This window comes from Aphelocoma coerulescens, chromosome 9 (assembly GCF_041296385.1).
Source record: "Aphelocoma coerulescens isolate FSJ_1873_10779 chromosome 9, UR_Acoe_1.0, whole genome shotgun sequence".
In the NCBI taxonomy this organism is placed as follows: Eukaryota; Metazoa; Chordata; class Aves; order Passeriformes; family Corvidae; genus Aphelocoma; species Aphelocoma coerulescens.
This window is the reverse complement of record NC_091023.1, coordinates 26,275,440-26,293,009: the sequence shown is the minus strand read 5'-3', so window position 1 is coordinate 26,293,009 and position 17,570 is coordinate 26,275,440. Positions and strand designations below refer to the sequence as shown.

General features: G+C 50.1%; 1 protein-coding gene across 1 annotated transcript; it reads left to right on the top strand.

The window, feature by feature from the left end:
• The first annotated feature begins 574 nt into the window (after positions 1-574).
• Positions 575-5,002, top strand: RAP2B (RAP2B, member of RAS oncogene family). The gene has a single exon (XM_069024380.1). It carries the CDS (start codon positions 640-642, stop codon positions 1,189-1,191), a length of 552 nt encoding a protein of 183 aa, XP_068880481.1. The 5' UTR covers positions 575-639; the 3' UTR covers positions 1,192-5,002.
• Positions 5,003-17,570: the final 12,568 nt, after the last annotated feature.

Sequence of the window (17,570 nt, the reverse complement as noted above, 5' to 3'; positions counted from 1 at the left end):
CGAGGGGACGGCGGGGCGGGAGGGGACGCGCGGTGCCCCGATCCCGGTCCGGAGGGACACGCGGTGCCCCGATGCCGGTCCGAGGGGACGGCGGGGCGGGAGGGGACGCGCGGTGCCCCGAGCGCGGCGCGGCCCCGCGGAGGGCGGGGGTCACACACGCGGGGCGGCGCGGGGCGGAGCGGAGCACGGGCGGCTGCCGCTCGCCGCCGGCAGCCAATAGGGGCGGGCGGCGCGGCGCCGCAGCCAATGGGCGGGGGCGGGCCGCGCGCCGCAGCCAATGGGCGGGGGCGGGCCGCGCGCCGCAGCCAATGGGGCCGGGCCGGGCCGCGCGCCGCAGCCAATGGGGCCGGGCCGGGCCGCCATGGGCCGCGGCAGCGCCGTCCCGCCGCCGCACCGGGGCCAGGGCCGGTAACGGCAGCGCTGCCGCCCTCCCTCCCTCTCTCTTCCGCCCGTCTTCATCCCATTCCTCCTTCTCCTCGGTGCTGCCCGCAGCCGGGGCTGTCCGCCGCCGCTCCGCGAGGCGCGGTCGCCGCTTCCCCGCCCCGGCGCGGGGCCGTCCCTCGTCCCCTCCCTCCCTCCGCCCCGTCCCCGCCCGCCGCGGCAGCCCCGAGCGGGAGGCGGCGGAGGGAGGCGGGAGCCATGCGGGAGTACAAGGTGGTGGTGCTGGGCTCGGGCGGCGTGGGCAAGTCCGCCCTTACCGTGCAGTTCGTGACCGGCTCCTTCATCGAGAAGTATGACCCCACCATCGAGGACTTCTACCGCAAGGAGATCGAGGTGGACTCGTCGCCGTCCGTGCTGGAGATCCTGGACACGGCGGGCACCGAGCAGTTCGCCTCCATGCGGGACCTCTACATCAAGAACGGGCAGGGCTTCATCCTGGTGTACAGCCTGGTGAACCAGCAGAGCTTCCAGGACATCAAACCCATGCGGGACCAGATCATCCGCGTCAAGAGGTACGAGCGGGTGCCCATGATCCTGGTGGGCAACAAGGTGGACCTGGAAGGCGAGCGCGAGGTCTCCTTCGGGGAGGGCAAAGCGCTGGCCGAGGAGTGGAGCTGCCCCTTCATGGAGACCTCGGCCAAAAACAAAGCCTCGGTGGACGAGCTCTTCGCCGAGATCGTCAGGCAGATGAACTACGCGGCGCAGCCCAACGGGGACGAGCCGTGCTGCGCCTCCTGCGCCATCCTCTGAGGGCGGCGGCGGCCCCGCGCCCCGGCGGACACGCTCGGGGAAAAAACATCGGGGAAAAAATTCATCGTGTTGGAAATGTGGCTTTTCTCGGCATGTACGTTTCGTCCAGTCTTGGTCATGGCATATTTCCTGTCAGTGTCGGCGGCGGGCGCGGGAGCAGTCGGTCCCGCCGCCCGGGGAGCGGAGCCACGCGGGGAACCCGCCCCGGGACAGCCGCGGGGAGCCCGGCGGGGAGCGGGGCCGTCCCGGACAGCCCCGGGGAGCGGGGCCATCCCGGACAGCCCCGGGGAGCGGGCCCCCCGTCCCGGACAGCCCCGGGGAGCGGGGCCGTCCCGGACAGCCCCGGGGAGCGGGCCCCCCGTCCCGGACAGCCCCGGGGAGCGGGCCCCCCGTCCCGGACAGCCCCGGGGAGCGGGCCCCCCGTCCCGGCGCCGCTCCCCGCGGTCTCTATGCAAGCGGGCGGCGGTGCGGGACCGTCCCGCCCGGAGAGTTGCACATGGAACTGGGACTGTGACCCGAACGGTGCTGCCAGGCACGGGGCGCCGGGCAGCGCTGCCGATATCCCTGGAATAATGCTCTATTTTGTTTACCTGCTGTATCGGATGGGAGTTTGCAGGAGAGTGGTAGCGTGGTGGTTTTTCTCCTGGTTTTGTTTTATTTGTTTGGTTTTTTTTTAAATCAGCTGTGAAAATGTTACAAATCTGCACAATTTTTTAGGCGTGCGTGTGTGTGTGATTTCGTTGTGGTTTTGGTTTTTCCTTTGGCGGGGGGGACAGTGGTGCTTTTTGTGCCGAGGGGTTTTGGGTTTGGGTTGGCAATACCTGATTTTGATGACTAGCTCTCTCAAGTGCAAAGACTTCCCATGAGTGATGCAGGGCCAACAGCAGCCCTGTGTCTGTAGAGTGCCTTCAATACTCAGCTGTTCCAGCCGGTGCCAACCTGTGAAAGCTCCACAGAATCCCATTATCTACTACTCCAAAAACTACTTAACAGTTTCCTTGCAGTAATCACACCGAGCAAGCCAGGACAAAAGGGCCTATTGTTAGTGGAATTTATTTCTTATTTCAATCTGAGCCTTTTAACTGTTATTTCCATGTCTTGCAAGTTCGGGCTTCATTTACTTCAAATTTACAAGAATTTAGCCTTTTGGGATTTTGGGGGGGAGGGCTTTTTCTTTTCTTTTTTTTTTTTTTTTTTTCCTTTTTTTGGTTCTATTTCCCTTTGATTTTGTCGTGGGATGTACCTCCAGCCATCAAAGAAGGAAATCTTATCGTTGTGATGTACCAAGAAAATTCTAACAACTGTCGTTTTAATTGCAGACATGCATTGAAGAGATGTCTATCCATTTTAAGAATTTTAATACAAATGCTGTTTTTTAGAAAACAACTTTGTGCACTGTTATGTATCTCATGAAACACTGACTTTCACACAGGCTCTTAATCCTGATTTTTATCTCAGTAGCAGTGAAAGGTAGAGGGGTCGATTTAGCTAAGAACAGTGGTTAAAAAAAGGCAAAGCACAAGAGTGCTGTTTTACCTAATATTTAGTCATTTTTGATACAGGTTTTTGCTTGTGTTCAGGGCCTGGCCCAGTGTGATGCCAACCTGTGAGAAGAAGGCTGTGCTCAGAGGCAGCTTTTGGAAGGTAGTGTGGGCTTACTGCAACAGGCCCTGTAAGACGAGGCCCTTTTTCCCTCCTGAAAGCAGCATGGTTTATCGGGGTGAAGCTCTAAAGGTCACTTATTTATGAAGTTTAAGCTTTTAGTCTCATTGCATTATTGCTTTAAAATTATGAACCAGACCTTTTTGTTTTCTGGTTTGCAGAGGGGCTGGGGTGGGAGGAGACCTGTGTCTCCCATCCCTTGGAAGATCCAAGGAGCTTGTTAACCTGTTTTCTTCCTCTCTTTGCCCCTTCTTTAAAGGTTTGCACACAAAACCTGCAACTCTCTTTTTCCTTCTCCCCCCTATCCCAAGAAGTCTTGAAATTATCTTACATCTCAGAAGCAAAGGTTGAGCAATGATGTGTAAAGGGATTTTTAATCAGGCCAATTGAAAAGTAACTGCCATGATCCCTTTGTGAATCTGGTCATTTCTCATGTTTTAAGCAGGAAAACCTTGTGCTTCAGCACTGCAAGAACAGCATGCAGTGTCAGTTTGATGCTGCATTTTGAAATGCCACTGATTTAAATGAAAATTGTCGTTTGTGCTTTAGTCAGAATTACTACTTTTTGTAGTAATATCAAGTATCTACTGAAAATTTGTAAATGATTCTATACTGAAAGCGTGTTTCTTCTTCTGAGCTCACGTGTATCCTTCCAGCAAGGACCTGTTGGTCCAGTCAGTGGGGCTGTGTCAGCCTCAGTGACACAACCACAGTGAAAAATAGAGGGGGCTGGAGAAGGCAACCCCAGTGCTGGTCCCTTGCTGCTGCCTGGGGTCTCCCTGTAATAGACGCATTCATTTACCCCCCGTTTTTAAGTGAAAATTGAAAACCTCATTGCAGCTCATCTTCCAGAAATTCCTAAAAATTCATTAGAAGCCAGAGGACTCCCGTGCTAGGAAGAGAGGGGAATAACACTTACTGACAGAAGGGGTTCCTTTTAACCCAAGTACTGCATTGAAAGCTAAGGAAGCTTGACTGCTGCCACATCTGCAGCTTACAAACTGCACATCTGATGTTAAAAAGAAATAAATTTACGTCTCTGTTACTGCCATGGTTCAATTTTGCCTTAAATTCAATGGGAATGTACAGTTTTTAGCACCCAACAGCCCTTGCTCTAGATCAGTGCATTGACAGCAGCTTGATCTGGTTGATAAAAGCAGGTATTTATTGTGCCCTCCCAGGAGACAGCAGATCCCTCACGTTCCCCAGTGCCTCTGTTTCGCCACTGCCTGAGCTGTGCTTGAGGAACAAGGCAAAAGTGGGTGTTTGTAGCACACAAAGTCCAATTTTGCTCAGCCTGGCAGAGCGGCTGAGGGCAGCCAGCTGAGCTCCGTGCTGTGTGGTACATTCTAGTTTTGGCCAAAAAGGTGTATTTGTTAAACAGTGAAGCATTTAAGCAGCTATGGATGGCACTGTCTGATCAGGGTTTTGAATGTATTTAGGCATTCAATGTTCTGTATGACTAGTGAGGACAGTACAAAGTGTAGAGCTCAGTAGTGTGATCTTCCAAATACTCTGAAGTGTTTTGGTGCTTGTTAAACATAGGCCTTGTCTATGAAAAGTCTGAAAAAAAACATCCTGCTTTAACTTGACTGAGTGATGAAAGCTATATTAGCTTCGACACTTGAGGGAAATGTTGTATCAATATAAAGGTACTCTTTATTCCTTTTCCCTGTGGGAATATGTTACACCCATGTCAATACAGAGGTGGTATATCACTCTTTTCACAGTGAGAATTGCAAATATTTACTTGTTTTGGAAGAAAAATTACATTCCCAGCCAAAATACTTCCTGACATCGCAGAAGTTGTGTAAACAAGGCCTTGGTTTAAGACTGGTCTTGTGACCACATATTTTGCTGTACATGATGATTGTATTTTTAAAAATCCGAGCTTGTTCTATTGCAAGAAAGCGTGTGTGGCATCCCGGTGTCCGTGACTGTAACCGTGCCGTGTTCTCAGCCCCAGTCCCAATGCAAGTGTGCTTCTGCTCAACATGATGCTCAGGATTTGTTGATCTGATGGTGCTGGAGCTGATGTGGAATTCTGTGGCTGTGGGATCCTGGTGGTTCTGCTTCTCTCAAAAGAATGTACGGCAAGTTGTTTGCAAAGGGCATTTTTAATAAAGGGCAGCTGGCTCTTTATGACTTCCTCACTTGGGTACTCATTGTGTGCAGGTGTTGTTCGGGGTCAGATTTCCTCGAGCAGTGACATAATGCAGAAAGTTCTTTCAGAATTTTGTGCTAAAAGGGGTTGCACACGTGCATGGAGTGCAAGGACAACTCCCACGAGGTAAATGGAAAATGGTTGGAGCACTGCTGCCATTGGAAGCCCTGTCCCTGTCCAGGTTTGTACAGCAACCCAGACGTTCTTCTGAGTGAACCCTCACTGTGCCCTTGGGCAGAACTGTTCATGTTCTGGTGAGATCTGAGACTTGCTCTAGAAGCAAACGTGTGTGAGCTCAGTTCCAAGGGGAAATGGTTTTAAATATTGATGTTCACAGCTTACAGCCTGTTCCTACAGTGTTTACAGCCTCATGCAAAATGTGTGTGTCAAAGATTCTCCTTCCTGTCACATTGCTACAGCAGTGTTTTAGAACCTCATTTTTGCAGGAATCCAGCATCTGCCCAAATTGGAGAAGTTTGTGTTTGGGGCTGACAGTCTTTGGTAACCGTGTGTGCAGCAGATGAGAGGGATCTGAGAACAAACTTCTAGTGCAAAAAGCAAAAGATACTCAAGTGAGTTCTAGTGATGAGAAATGGAGTGCAAGTGTGTTGTTGGGGCTGCGTGTGTTGGGGGTTTGGGTTTTTTTTGTTGATTTTGTGTTTTAATTTCTGTAGAGTTTGTTGGTCTGTAACCAAAAATCTTGCTGTGTTTCCCAGGTAAGAGTCAGTGTGTGTGTGTGTGTATCTGACTTCACTGGGACTGGAATCAGAATTCCTCCCTTTCCACAGATGATCTCGCCTCCATGATCTCAGTTCTGGAGCATTCCTTATGGAACAGACCTTATGGTGCTGAAGGAACCCCCAGCAAAACCTGGTCAATGATGATGAGCGGAGATGTTCCTGCAGAGAGCTCCAGAACAGCCATCACATTTTCTCTGTGGCTGTTTTAAATTTCTGAAGGATGCAACTGCTCCAACAAACACCGGGGCTGCTTTGCTGCTGTCCATGCCAGAGGTGACATATTGTGCATAAAGCAAGTACTCAAAGTAAATCCTTAATCTGCACTATCCAACAAGTCCCAGATCCTACATAAACCACTGTAAAATTAGAAGTCAGTTAACCAGAACTTGCAAGTCATTCAAGTAAGTCTTAAAATATTGAAGGCAGCTGTTCTGTATTGACTATTTTTAGTTTTGGCAGTCTTGAGTCTCTTGGAGGTTTGGGTGAAGAGCAGACTGATCAAGAAGCCATAACTTTGTTTTGTAGTCCTTGACAGAGAGTTTTAGGAAAATGGTGCCTGACACGTAACTTCAACTTCAATGATACAAACCCCATTTATTTCTACAAAGTTCTGTAAGGGAACATTATAAAAAGTGCTTAGTTAATAGATTTGATATTCAGGTACAGACAGATCCCAGATGCTTCTCCTCTGCTTGACAGACTGATAATGATTGTGCAAGAAATACTGCAGCAATGAGACTGGACAGAATGATCAGAAAATTGGTGAAGTTTTTGCTTTTTGATACAGTCGTGTTAATCTGTTACTCTAGGGTCAAAGGGCATGTTTTAGGTTGCTTTTGAGGATGGTTGTAAATGGACATCTGGGGGAAAACTAAACTGAAATTGAAGTTGGCTGTTTTTTCCTCTGAATCAGGTATTGCAAAAGGTACAGGTCAGTATTTATAGCAGATGTCCCTTCCCAGTTTCTCATTTGTGGGTACATTCATCTAATTCTTTGTTTCTGTAGTGTTCCTACAGTTATCCCAGTTTCAGCAATCAAGGGGACGTGTTGTATCCGCTCTTGTCCAGAGAGGTAGCTTGAAAGAATCTCTGTAGATATTCCAAAAACACTTTGTGGAGAAGCATAAAATAGATACATTTTAGAGATCAAATCTGCACATTTCTGTGGTCCTTAAAAGCACAAAATGTGCCTCGTGTTTAACTTTCTCTGCTGGGTTGTGGTGTCTTCCCCAGGTCTGCTGCTTTGGGCTCCTGGGGTGAGCTGGGGCTGAACGTGTGTTCAGGGGTTTTCTCTGTCTGTAACAAAAGTAACTTTGGGGTGTTGTATGGACACATCCAGGACATTCGGTGTATGAAACTCTGCACCTCCCCTTCATTGTTAGGAGAGAGACAGAAGAGATGCAGGAGTAGCAACATAGGACTGATGAAATCCTGGCCGGGCAAGGTGGGGATCTGCCATGGAGGACTGTGGGGTGGTTTGTGGGGTGGGGCTGGAAGCAGGACACACAATGCCAGGTTCCCCAAATGGCAGACACGACTGTGTGGCACGGCAGGGAGCAGGATGTCTTGCTGGGGGCTGCGGGAGCTGGGGAGAAGATGGGCTCCATTCTTCTGTTTTGGGTATAAAACATTCTTTTGTGTTACAAATTTACTGTTTTTTTCCCTCCTTACATTGCTAAGCAGATTCAAAAGTGCAGGAAACATTTGTCCAATGTGTGTTCTCCACCAGGGATGAGTCTGATGTTTAGACTGAACTTCCCTACACCACCAATCACCAAAATCTCTTTTAAGCTGTGTGGAGCTTCATAGTGATGATTGTCGCAATGTGACTCAGGGGAGTTAGGAGCTGTGTGTGCTGGAGGATGAGATGAGTGATAATTGTATCTCCTGAAGGAACTACAGCAGTATCACGTACCTCCATTTCATATGGGGAGTTTGCTGCCAAGTTTACTGATGATTACCAAAGTTAAGATGAAAGCATGCTAACAAAGTGCTTGAGTAATTGGGTTTCTAGTGTTCGCAATCTTGATTTCACTTCTTTTTGGGATACTCTGCTGCATCCCAGATTGGCTATTTTCTGCTGGGTTTCTTCTTTCAAATGTTATGTTTGCTTTAGTGTGGATTTTGCTTTCCCTTTCGTTGTTGGATCTTTTGGTTTTTCCTTTAATTAAAGGAAAAAATAGAGAGGAGATTCACATCTGAGTTGCTGTATAGCACAACCTGCCTGGATTCCAGAAATATGTGCCATGTCTCCACATATTTTTGCAATAAAGTTTAGGGAGAACACTGTATGTTTAAGATATTTCCAAGGCCTGGACTCTCAGCAGAGAAACAGCTCGGAAAATATTATTTCCAAAAGAACTGGGTCAGTCTGGAGTGAATTAGAGTTCACAGATACTGAGGCATTTATTCCCTTACAGTACTACTGTACTTCAGCCTCTGCAGTGACAGTTACAGATTGCTGAGCATAAATATTTATGCATACATACAAAGTTGTATCTGGTATCCACAATTTGGGAAACATCCACATTTTTCTACTTCTAGCACAGAAAATTAGGAACTGTGTGCCTGCAGTCGCTGAATATCAGACCAATAGCACAGAAATTTAGCTGTGTGTTTATTTAGCCAATTATAAGCACCTAAAAAGAATTTTCTGGATTCTCTTCAAGTGCTTTTGACCTGGCACTGATCAGTTCTCAGCACTGCTAAACCAGAAGGTCCCATGGTGATTAAAGGTGTGGGGCCTTGACCTGTCTGACCTGTCTGGTTTGTGGGCAGCTCTGTCTGCGAGGGAAACCAGGCTTGTGCCACCTCTGTGTCCTTGTGACAGGGACATGGAGCCGAGCCTGTCTGATGAACTACTGAGAGCCCAGGGATAGATATTCGGGGACTCCTTACAGGCTTTAGGAGACTGGCATTGCTCAATGTGCACCTGGTGGCAGCTGTTCCAGGCGTGGTGAGGCACCGAGTCATCGCTCGGGGTTTGAGCACTCAGTAGTTAACAGCAATTAACTGATGAGGAACTGGAGTTCATTTGGGAAACATGTTTGTGCATACTCATATGGAGACATAAACTGTGTTATTCCAGGATGTAAACACACCTAAACAAATGTGTTAGGTGTCCCCAGTGCCGACAATAGAATTGTTAATATAAATTCATGACTGAGGTTCTGTTTGTGCACTGACTTAACACTGTTTGAATTTGAACTTGACATATTCTCTGATTCTGTGGATGTGTGTCCCTAATTATCCGTTCTTTAACCCCATTGAAACCCCCCAGAGCCTTATGTAAGCAAATTTAACCACAGCCTGATTTTAAATATTTCCCATGCTCCTAGTAGTGTGTTTTTTTTTCTTTTTGAAAGTTGTAATTTCATTGTAAAAGAAAGCCTTCCTTCCCCTGTGCCTTTAGCTGAATTCTCAGATGTCTACAGTGTAAACTTTCATTTATTTTTTTCCCTTTCTATGGGTGTTTTTTAGCTTGAGGTGACACTGGGTTTGTGGGTTTATATAAATTGTGAATCTATCTTGAAATGCCAACATGTGTATTATAATTTTTTTTTTTAATATGGTTGTTTCAAAAGACAGAGATCCTGTGGGACACTTGCAGTAGTGGCCAGCCAGGAAGAGAAGGGTTTAAAGCTGTGTGCCCTGAGAGGGCTGTGGCAAAGCCCAGTGGGGCCTGGTGGGATGAGCAGCCCTGAGGGACACCCACACCACCTCGGAGCAGGGATGGGGGCTGCATCCCAAACACCCTCTCTGCAGCTGCTCGGTGCTGAATCAAAGAGCAGAAGTTAGACAGAACCGTCACTTTATTTTTTTGATTTCTCAGTGGCTGCCAAGAGCTACATAAGCCCCTGAACTATGTCAGAACTGGAGGGAGAACAAAGGTGCCCTGAGTTTGCCTTTCCCTCCTGCCCTGCTGCCTCCTCTGCACTCAGGAGTTTTGTGAGCCTCAGAGTCTGTGGGTCACTGCAGGGGTGTGTGGTCACATAGATGGAAACGTACATGCTCCAAAATTAAAAAACCCCATGATTTTCAGCTCTATACTTAGGAAGCAGGGCTGCTGTGTTGCCTTGGTGTAAGTACTGGCCTGTAGGAACTTTGCAGAAGGAAGGATGAGTTCCTTTGGGTGGCCCCACCCTCCACTGTGAAGAAAACTGGATACACTCTCTGGGATCTAGAGGTTGAATGGAAAACATATGATGTGAGTAGGCTCGAAATTGAATTAATTAGAAACTCTTACAATTTTTAGTCACTTGAAATGGGGTCAATTTCAAATCAATCTCTTTGCAAGATGAAACACACTGACTTCAAAACGGGATTTTGTGGTGATACATCACAGCACTTATCACATTAACAAAGGGCTGAGCCAGCAGGTAACGAGGTATGTACTCAGCTGGGGCTGAGCTTTCTTCCTAGGGCAGGTATTATTTTTAAGTCTAATAACTACCCTTACAGAAAAAGCAAATATTTCTTTTAAACCTTCAGGAAAGGTTCAATCTGAAAAACAGTGATTGCAGGACTCAGGGAAGATTATGGTAATTTATTTCAATTAATTCAATGCAAAACAGATTATATATCACTGTGCTTCACCATCTTGTGGAAAATCTAGCATTCAAAATGTAGCATAATCAGATTTTGATTTATGCAAACTCTCTCTGGAAGACGCTAGGCCAGTCTCTTGTTTTGCAGCGATGGGAAGTTGATGTTTCCCTGAGGATGGGTTTCTGGCAAGGCTGAGATCAGCTCTGGCCGCTGGGCTGGGGCTCTGGGAGGGCAGAACTGCTCCATAGGGAACAGGACAGCTCTGCCAGCAGGCACAGGGGTGCCCCCTCAGAACCTGCAGCCTGATGATCAGAGCCAGCTGAGGATCATCCCACGGGGCTCTGGTCTCAGCAGTCGGTGTTCTGCACGGAGAACTTCACGCAGGGATCAGCTCAGCTGTTTCCAGCAGAGGCTCGGGAGGCTGAGGGCACAGAGCAGCGCGGCCCCCCCTGCTCCCAGCACCCGCAGCCACTCGCCCTGTGCGGGGTCTCCCTCTGCCCCTTCCTCTGCTCTCTCTGCTCCCTGCTTGTGCCCCCTCCCTGCAGCTGTACAAGGGAAGCGTCTGAAGATCTCGGGACACTTCTCTGTTCTCAGCTTCCTCAGCTCTCCCCCTTCACACACACACAGTTCTGCTTCCTCCAATTCTACCCCAGCAGAAGAAAATACAATGGCTGCAGCTGCGTTTGGGGATGCTGGGAAGGAAGCCCACGGTATCACTGAGCTTGGGCTGGCTAAATGCTCTGTTTGGCTGCGGGTCCCCTGTGACACCCCACGGGGACGGGGCTGCAGAAGTGTCCCCAGAGCCAGGGCACAGCCTGCCCAGGCAGAGTGGAGGATGCAGGGAGCACCGGTGCGGAATGACTGGCTCTAGGTTTACAAAAGGGTTATCAACAATGTACATTTCCAGTCAGTGCCGTTTCAGTCCCTGCTCATTTCACGGGGTGTAGAGCAGGTGCTGTGTGACAGCAGCTCTGCCTGATCTGAAACATAACCCAGTGGATGAATCGCAATGCCCCCGCCTGGCTGGGACCTGTGGTCCTCAGGCTTTGTGCTATAGTGAGGGAACTTACAAACGCTAATTTTAAGCAATAAATGCTGATTAATGTTTAGGGTTTGCGCTATTAAAAGGGTTTGTTCTGATGAGAAGCAGTCATCACGCTGCTGACTTCCCTTTGGCTCTTAAAAGGTTTATGGTTATTGAATTATTTGTTTCATAATGCTAAAATACCTTGATATATTTATTGTTTTGTGGGCTACTAATTTCTACTCTGTTGATCCTGTTGAATACATGCCTCTTCTGTGTGTTTTTAGGCATGTCTGAGGGAGCAGGGCTGGTGCTATGACCCTTGCTGGGGTTTCGCTCTGAGCTCCCAGGCTTCCCAGAGGCGATTTCCTGTGCTCGGGTGTTGGCAGCACCTTCTGGTGCAACAGCTCTGTAACATCAGGCTCCCGCGTGTGCTCCTGCAGCCGTGCTGCCTGCAAAACTGTTATAAAATGTTGGTGTCAGGAGCTGTCGGTTCTTTGTGCGAAGCTGGCTGGGCAGCAGATGCCAGCTCCAGCAGCTGCCGACGCGGGCGGTGGCTCCCGCAGCCCGTCCCGCACGGCGGGACCCTGTGATGCTGCACAGAGCACTCGGCTCCTGCTGCCGTGCCGGGGCATCGCGTGGTCCCGGGTGGGACCCTGTGATGCTGCACAGAGCACTCGGCTCCTGCTGCCGTGCCGGGGCATCGCGTGGTCCCGGGTGGGACCCTGTGATGCTGCACAGAGCACTCGGCTCCTGCTGCCGTGCCGGGGCATCGCGTGGCCCCGGGTGGGACCCTGTGATGCTGCACAGAGCACTCGGCTCCTGCTGCCGTGCCGGGGCATCGCGTGGCCCCGGGTGGGACCCTGTGATGCTGCACAGAGCACTCGGCTCCTGCTGCCGTGCCGGGGCATCGCGTGGCCCCGGGTGGGACCCTGTGATGCTGCACAGAGCACTCGGCTCCTGCTGCCGTGCCGGGGCATCGCGTGGCCCCGGGTGGGACCCTGTGATGCTGCACAGAGCACTCGGCTCCTGCTGCCGTGCCGGGGCATCGCGTGGCCCCGGGTGGCCAAGTGGCGCTCCGAGTGCGCTGGGAAAGCCAGGCCGGGCCGGGCTTCGTGCGCAGGGCCGGCCCCAGCGCCTGCCCGGGCAGAGCCTCCGAGGGGCTCGCGGAGCAGCTGCTTTCGGGGTTTGCAGCTGCTGCACTCAGCCTTGGGAGCTGCAGGAATTGACTTCGGAACAGAAAATCCTCGTGTGTATTCTGCCCTTTTTCTCAGCCATACTAGTTCCCTTATATGTTTAGGAGTTGGCATTTATGTTTCTCCATTTATGTTTCACCAAACTGGCTGGCTTTTCTGAGCCTGTTTGGGTAAAAACTGAGAGTAAATATGTGGGTTTTATAATTTTTTTTTTTTTTTGTAAATCAGTGTCTGCTCCAAGTTGTACTTGAATTGACAAGTTCCAGGTTTGATTCCTAAAGAGAGTAAGTGCATTAACTCGTGTCGTTAGCCCATCACCTTCCCAGACAGCCGCAGGGGAAGGTTTTCAAGAGGAAGGTACTTGATGTTTCTCAGCCGGAAAGTGCCAGCCAGTGGCTTAGTCTGGATCAATTAATGAGGTTTGTCCTGTTGCCAGTGCTCATTTTTATTATCCAGACTTCCCTTTTGGGAATAGCCTGAATAGATGGAATCAGTGCTTCTGCCTTAAGTGTGTGGCAGTTGGGATTTGAGGTTGTTTCTTCACCAACCCTCTCTCCCTCACTTTCTGATTTACAGGTTTGTAAGAAACTAACAGTTTTATAAAGACAAGGATTTGTGCTGTAGTTCACAAGGACAGTGAACATGAACTCAGAACCTTCTACATGGGTTATACAACAGCCATTACCAAGTACAGGAATTGAATACCTTTCTTTTCTTGGCAGATGTGCCTTTGGCAGGGGCTCAGCCTGGAGTAAAGGAGGCTTGGAGGGACCTTCTCACTCTCCACAACTCCCTGACAGGAGGGGGCAGCCAGGTGGGGGTCAGGCTCTGCTCCCAGGGAACAGGGACAGGACAAGAGGAAATTGGTACTTCAGGTATTTAGAAATATTATGTACTTTGTGTGTATCAGTATTTTTAAATGATGTTGTATTATTATTCAGTGGTAATTGCTAATATTTCATTAGGGTTTTTTGTCCCCTTGTGAGTTCTCACCTGCCCACACTGTCCTGCACAGACATCCCCAGGTCGGTGAGCAAGCTCTGGGCCACTGCAGCACAACCCCGACACCCCAGTCCAGAGCAGGGCTTTCTCTCACCATACAATCTGCAGTTTCTGACATGGATGCTTCCCTTCACACACGGCTGGGCAGGCAATTTCTGTGCTGATCACCATAGAAACCTGCAGATCCATCACTTGGTCCGACTGTTCCCATGCTGTAGCAGGGAGCTGGCACCAGAAAATGCAAATAAGGGGCGGGAGAGAAGCGTGGTGAAAGCAGTGCCTTTCTTCTTTATTTTAGCAAAGCTGATCTTTATTCTAAGCTGCCCCTATTCCTTTTCAACCCAAACTCAGGCTTTCTCCTTAATAATATTTTTGTGGGGCTTCCCTGAGCAGTTGTGCTGTTCCTGCTGCCTGTCTGGGATGGGGCTTTTGTCACAGACCTCAACAAGGGAGTGGTTTGGTCTTTCCCACATCTGATCAGACCCCAGTGGGGTCTTTCTCAGTACCTTGAAGTGTCCTGGACCCACCAGCTCCTGTCCTGTGGGGTGGGGCTGGGGAATTTTTTTAGCTTGTCTCAATTGGTTGCATAGGATCTCAGGTAATTCTATTACTGATCAATAATTTTTTCAATGCCATACTATTGACAGCTAAAACATGAACGATTCCCAGAAATATTGGCAAAGGGGTTGATTTTCTTAAAAGAATGGAAAGGTGAGGAAAGGCTGATATACACTTGCACAGACTGGATAAAAAGTCACAGTGCTTGCCATTACAGCTGGCCTGCACATGAACACTGAGAGTGTCTTAATTGCAGCTGACCCTGGATGCTCTGTGCTTCCCATGGCAGCCAGGGCTGTGCTCAGCTCGGGCTGTGAGTGTGACTCTTGGAGACAGGAGGGGGCTGATGGCAGGAACAGGCTGCTGCTGCAGGAAAACAGCAGGAAGGTACAGGAGGAGGAGAGGGAGGGTTGGTCTAGAGAACAGAAATGCAGCAGATGAAGCAGCTCTCATTCAGGATCCCTGGAAATGTCCAAGGCCAAGTTGGACAGGGCTTGGAGCAACCTGGGAGAGTGGAAGGTGTCCCTGCCCATGTCAGGGGGTGGAATGAGATGGGACCTTCCAACACAAACCATCCTGAGATTCTGTGATTAAGAAGTGTGCCCAGTAGTTTTTAGTCACACACACACACACAAAACCAACAACCAAACATGAATGGCATGGCCGTTGTTCTGGCTGATGGTGTCTTTGTGTCTGTCAGCTGGTGGGAGTTCAGAGTACACCTAATTATGGTAACTCCGTGACTTGCTTCTTGGATTATCTAGCAAATCAGCCTGGAAAAAGCTGGAATAGGAAAAAGATGTGACTGTTCAGTCTGCCTGTAAGTCCTAACAGCAGTAGGGTAAATAGCCAAGAAAAATAGACCCTCATAGCTTGTTTACTTTTTTGTCTGTAATGCTCCTGGCTGAGCTAAAGAGTTTCCAGTTGGGCTTTACAGACCTCAATAGGTCTCACTGGGGATTTGAATAAAAATAGATCCTAAATGATACCATTGTAAAACAAAGAGAAATCATAAAGAGGGGAATGAGAACGTTGCCAGTCTGCCATGCAAGCAGGACCTGGTGTTCCCTGTGCTGCCAACAGCCCCACGGGTTGGAGCCTTGAGCTGGATTGAATGGTTCTGTTCAGGCTCGTGCCTGGAGCCGTGTGTGAGGCTGGAGGGCACAGCCTGAGGGGCTGTTCCAGGGGTTGGTTTAGGTGGGACTTTATTACTGGTGGGAAGAACACTTTCCAGGCACTCTGTGCAAGGCTGCTCCGCACAGCAGCATCTGGAAGAAGGTGGCTGTTTGAGCTGGGTCTGGCAGTAGGAAATTCCCAAACATGATCCCTCACCTGGCACATGGAGAAGCGGCTCCCAGGGATGGGTGGCTTTCTGTAGTTCCAAGAAATGCAACATTCATTATGAAGAAAAACTCTTGGTCACAGCTGTGTTGAAGTTTGCTTGCTAGAGGTGATGTGCTGGGGGTTGTGCTGCCTTTTTGTTTTTTTAAACAGAAAAAATATCTAAGAGAATACATGGTTAAATGTGTAGATCTGGGTTCTCTTCAGAGAAACTTGCCCTGCGTCAGGGGGCCCAGATGTTGTCCCAAAATCTCTCGTTTGCTGAGTCAGCTTCACTGTTGCAGGCTTTCAGCATGTTGTAACACTCGGACACAGCTTTGTGGTTTCAGAGGCTGGCAGGTCTTTGCACATGCTGAACTAAATAGTGGGCTTCAGGGGTCAAAACAGGGGCTGTGTCAGCCTGGGCCTCACTCATTTCTTTTGGGTCAAGGTAAAGTCCAGGATTAGAGAAATGTTATGGAAGAAGAAATCTGTGTGGTTTTCCTTCCACGTGTTGCTCACGCTTTGACTTACAACGGCGGCAGCTTTTCAGAGATTTTGCAAAGCGGTTGTGTGAGATGAGAAGCTCTAAATTTAGTTGCAGAGTGCTTGGTTCAGCGTTCACGGTGCTGAGCGAGCTGCCCGCCCCGGGGGTGTGGGACTTGGCCGGGGCGCGCAGGCAGGAAGGGCGGCTCCGCCGGAGGTTTCCTGTCCTGCCGCGGGTGCTGATGTTCGCTGCTGCTCGTGCACTTGGCTGGCTGGGCCGGGGTCACAAACGGGGCCCTGCAGTCACGGCAAGAACGATGGCTGCGTATCACATTGAGCACATTCGCCATCAGTAAAGAGCGAGGCTTTCCTTTTCCAAGAGAGCTGCTTTCCCAAAGGAGGAGGGATGGAAATGAGGCCACTGGGAGTTTGTTTTGGCTTCTCTTCTGATTTATTGCAGAATGTACAACAAATGAATAACGTGTCTCGCCGGACTCTCCCAGGTTTCCCTCTCCCCTTGCAGGATTGCTGTGCCCTTTTGCTGTGCCACAGTCTGCCTTTGCAGAGGCTGGGTCACGTAGGTTCTTTTCATGTTTACACATCTGTTGTGGGTGGCCACGTGGGACAAAGCACAGAGGCTGGTACTAAGTACCAGCGCAGCAGCGGTGATGTGTGGATGTGGATCTGCTCCAGGATTAGCTGCTCTGGTGAACCTGGCACCTCCTCTGCCCAAGTGTCACGCAGGTGAGCACCTCTGGTCCCCTCCAGCTGAGCTGCTCTGTGACCACTCCGATCCTCCCCATCAAAGCACAGCTCTGCAGGGGCACTGGGCTCAGCCATGGGGCTCGCAGGGGCCAAGGGCAGTGGCTCCCTCTCTGGACAGCTGTTTGCAGACTGCCTGAGCGCAGGGACATCCTGATGTGGAAACCCAACTGCAGAGCTTAGTGGTGATGGGTTATTGCTACAGTAAGTAAGAGCTACACCCTGTTGGGAAGAAGTACCTGTGTGCCTCTGTGGCTGCACTGAGTGAGAACTCGAGTCTGTGGAGCTGTTGGGGTTAGAAACAGAATGATGCCACGGGAGCGGTGAGATGGTTGTTCTGTTGCAGTTGCACGGGGGGGCTCTGCCAGAGCAGCTGAACCAGGAGTGGCCTCTCTCCGGCAGTCAGTGTTTCTGACTGACAACTCTGCGATGAATGATTGTCATCTGGTATAAATGCTGACTTGTGCTCAGTCCCCACATCAAACCACTGAACTCATATGAGAATCACATGCCGGAGCATGTCACTGGTGCTCTGCACGACCTTTCCAGCTGCCCCTGAGCTCTGTCTGCAGACACGCAGCTGCCCCCACTCCCGAGGCACCCCCGCACCCGGTTCTTCCTCACTGCTCCGAGTGTCTCACCCGGGAACGCTGCCCGGCAGCCTTCAAAGTCCATCTTCTTAACTCAGCCTGACTGAAATTGAAAAGAGCTACTAGCAGGGCAGTTCCCACATGGGAGCAGATTAAATCTGACAGCTGGGGCGGGGGGGGAGCTGTTGGGTGGAAGTGATGGGGAGAGGTGTGATGGCCAGGGATTCTCACCCGGTGAGCCCAGCAGGAGCTTTCTGACTCAAAAGAAATGCTTGCCATGGCTGTAGGGGGCATCAGATAGAGGAAAGCCGTGAGACAGATGAACTT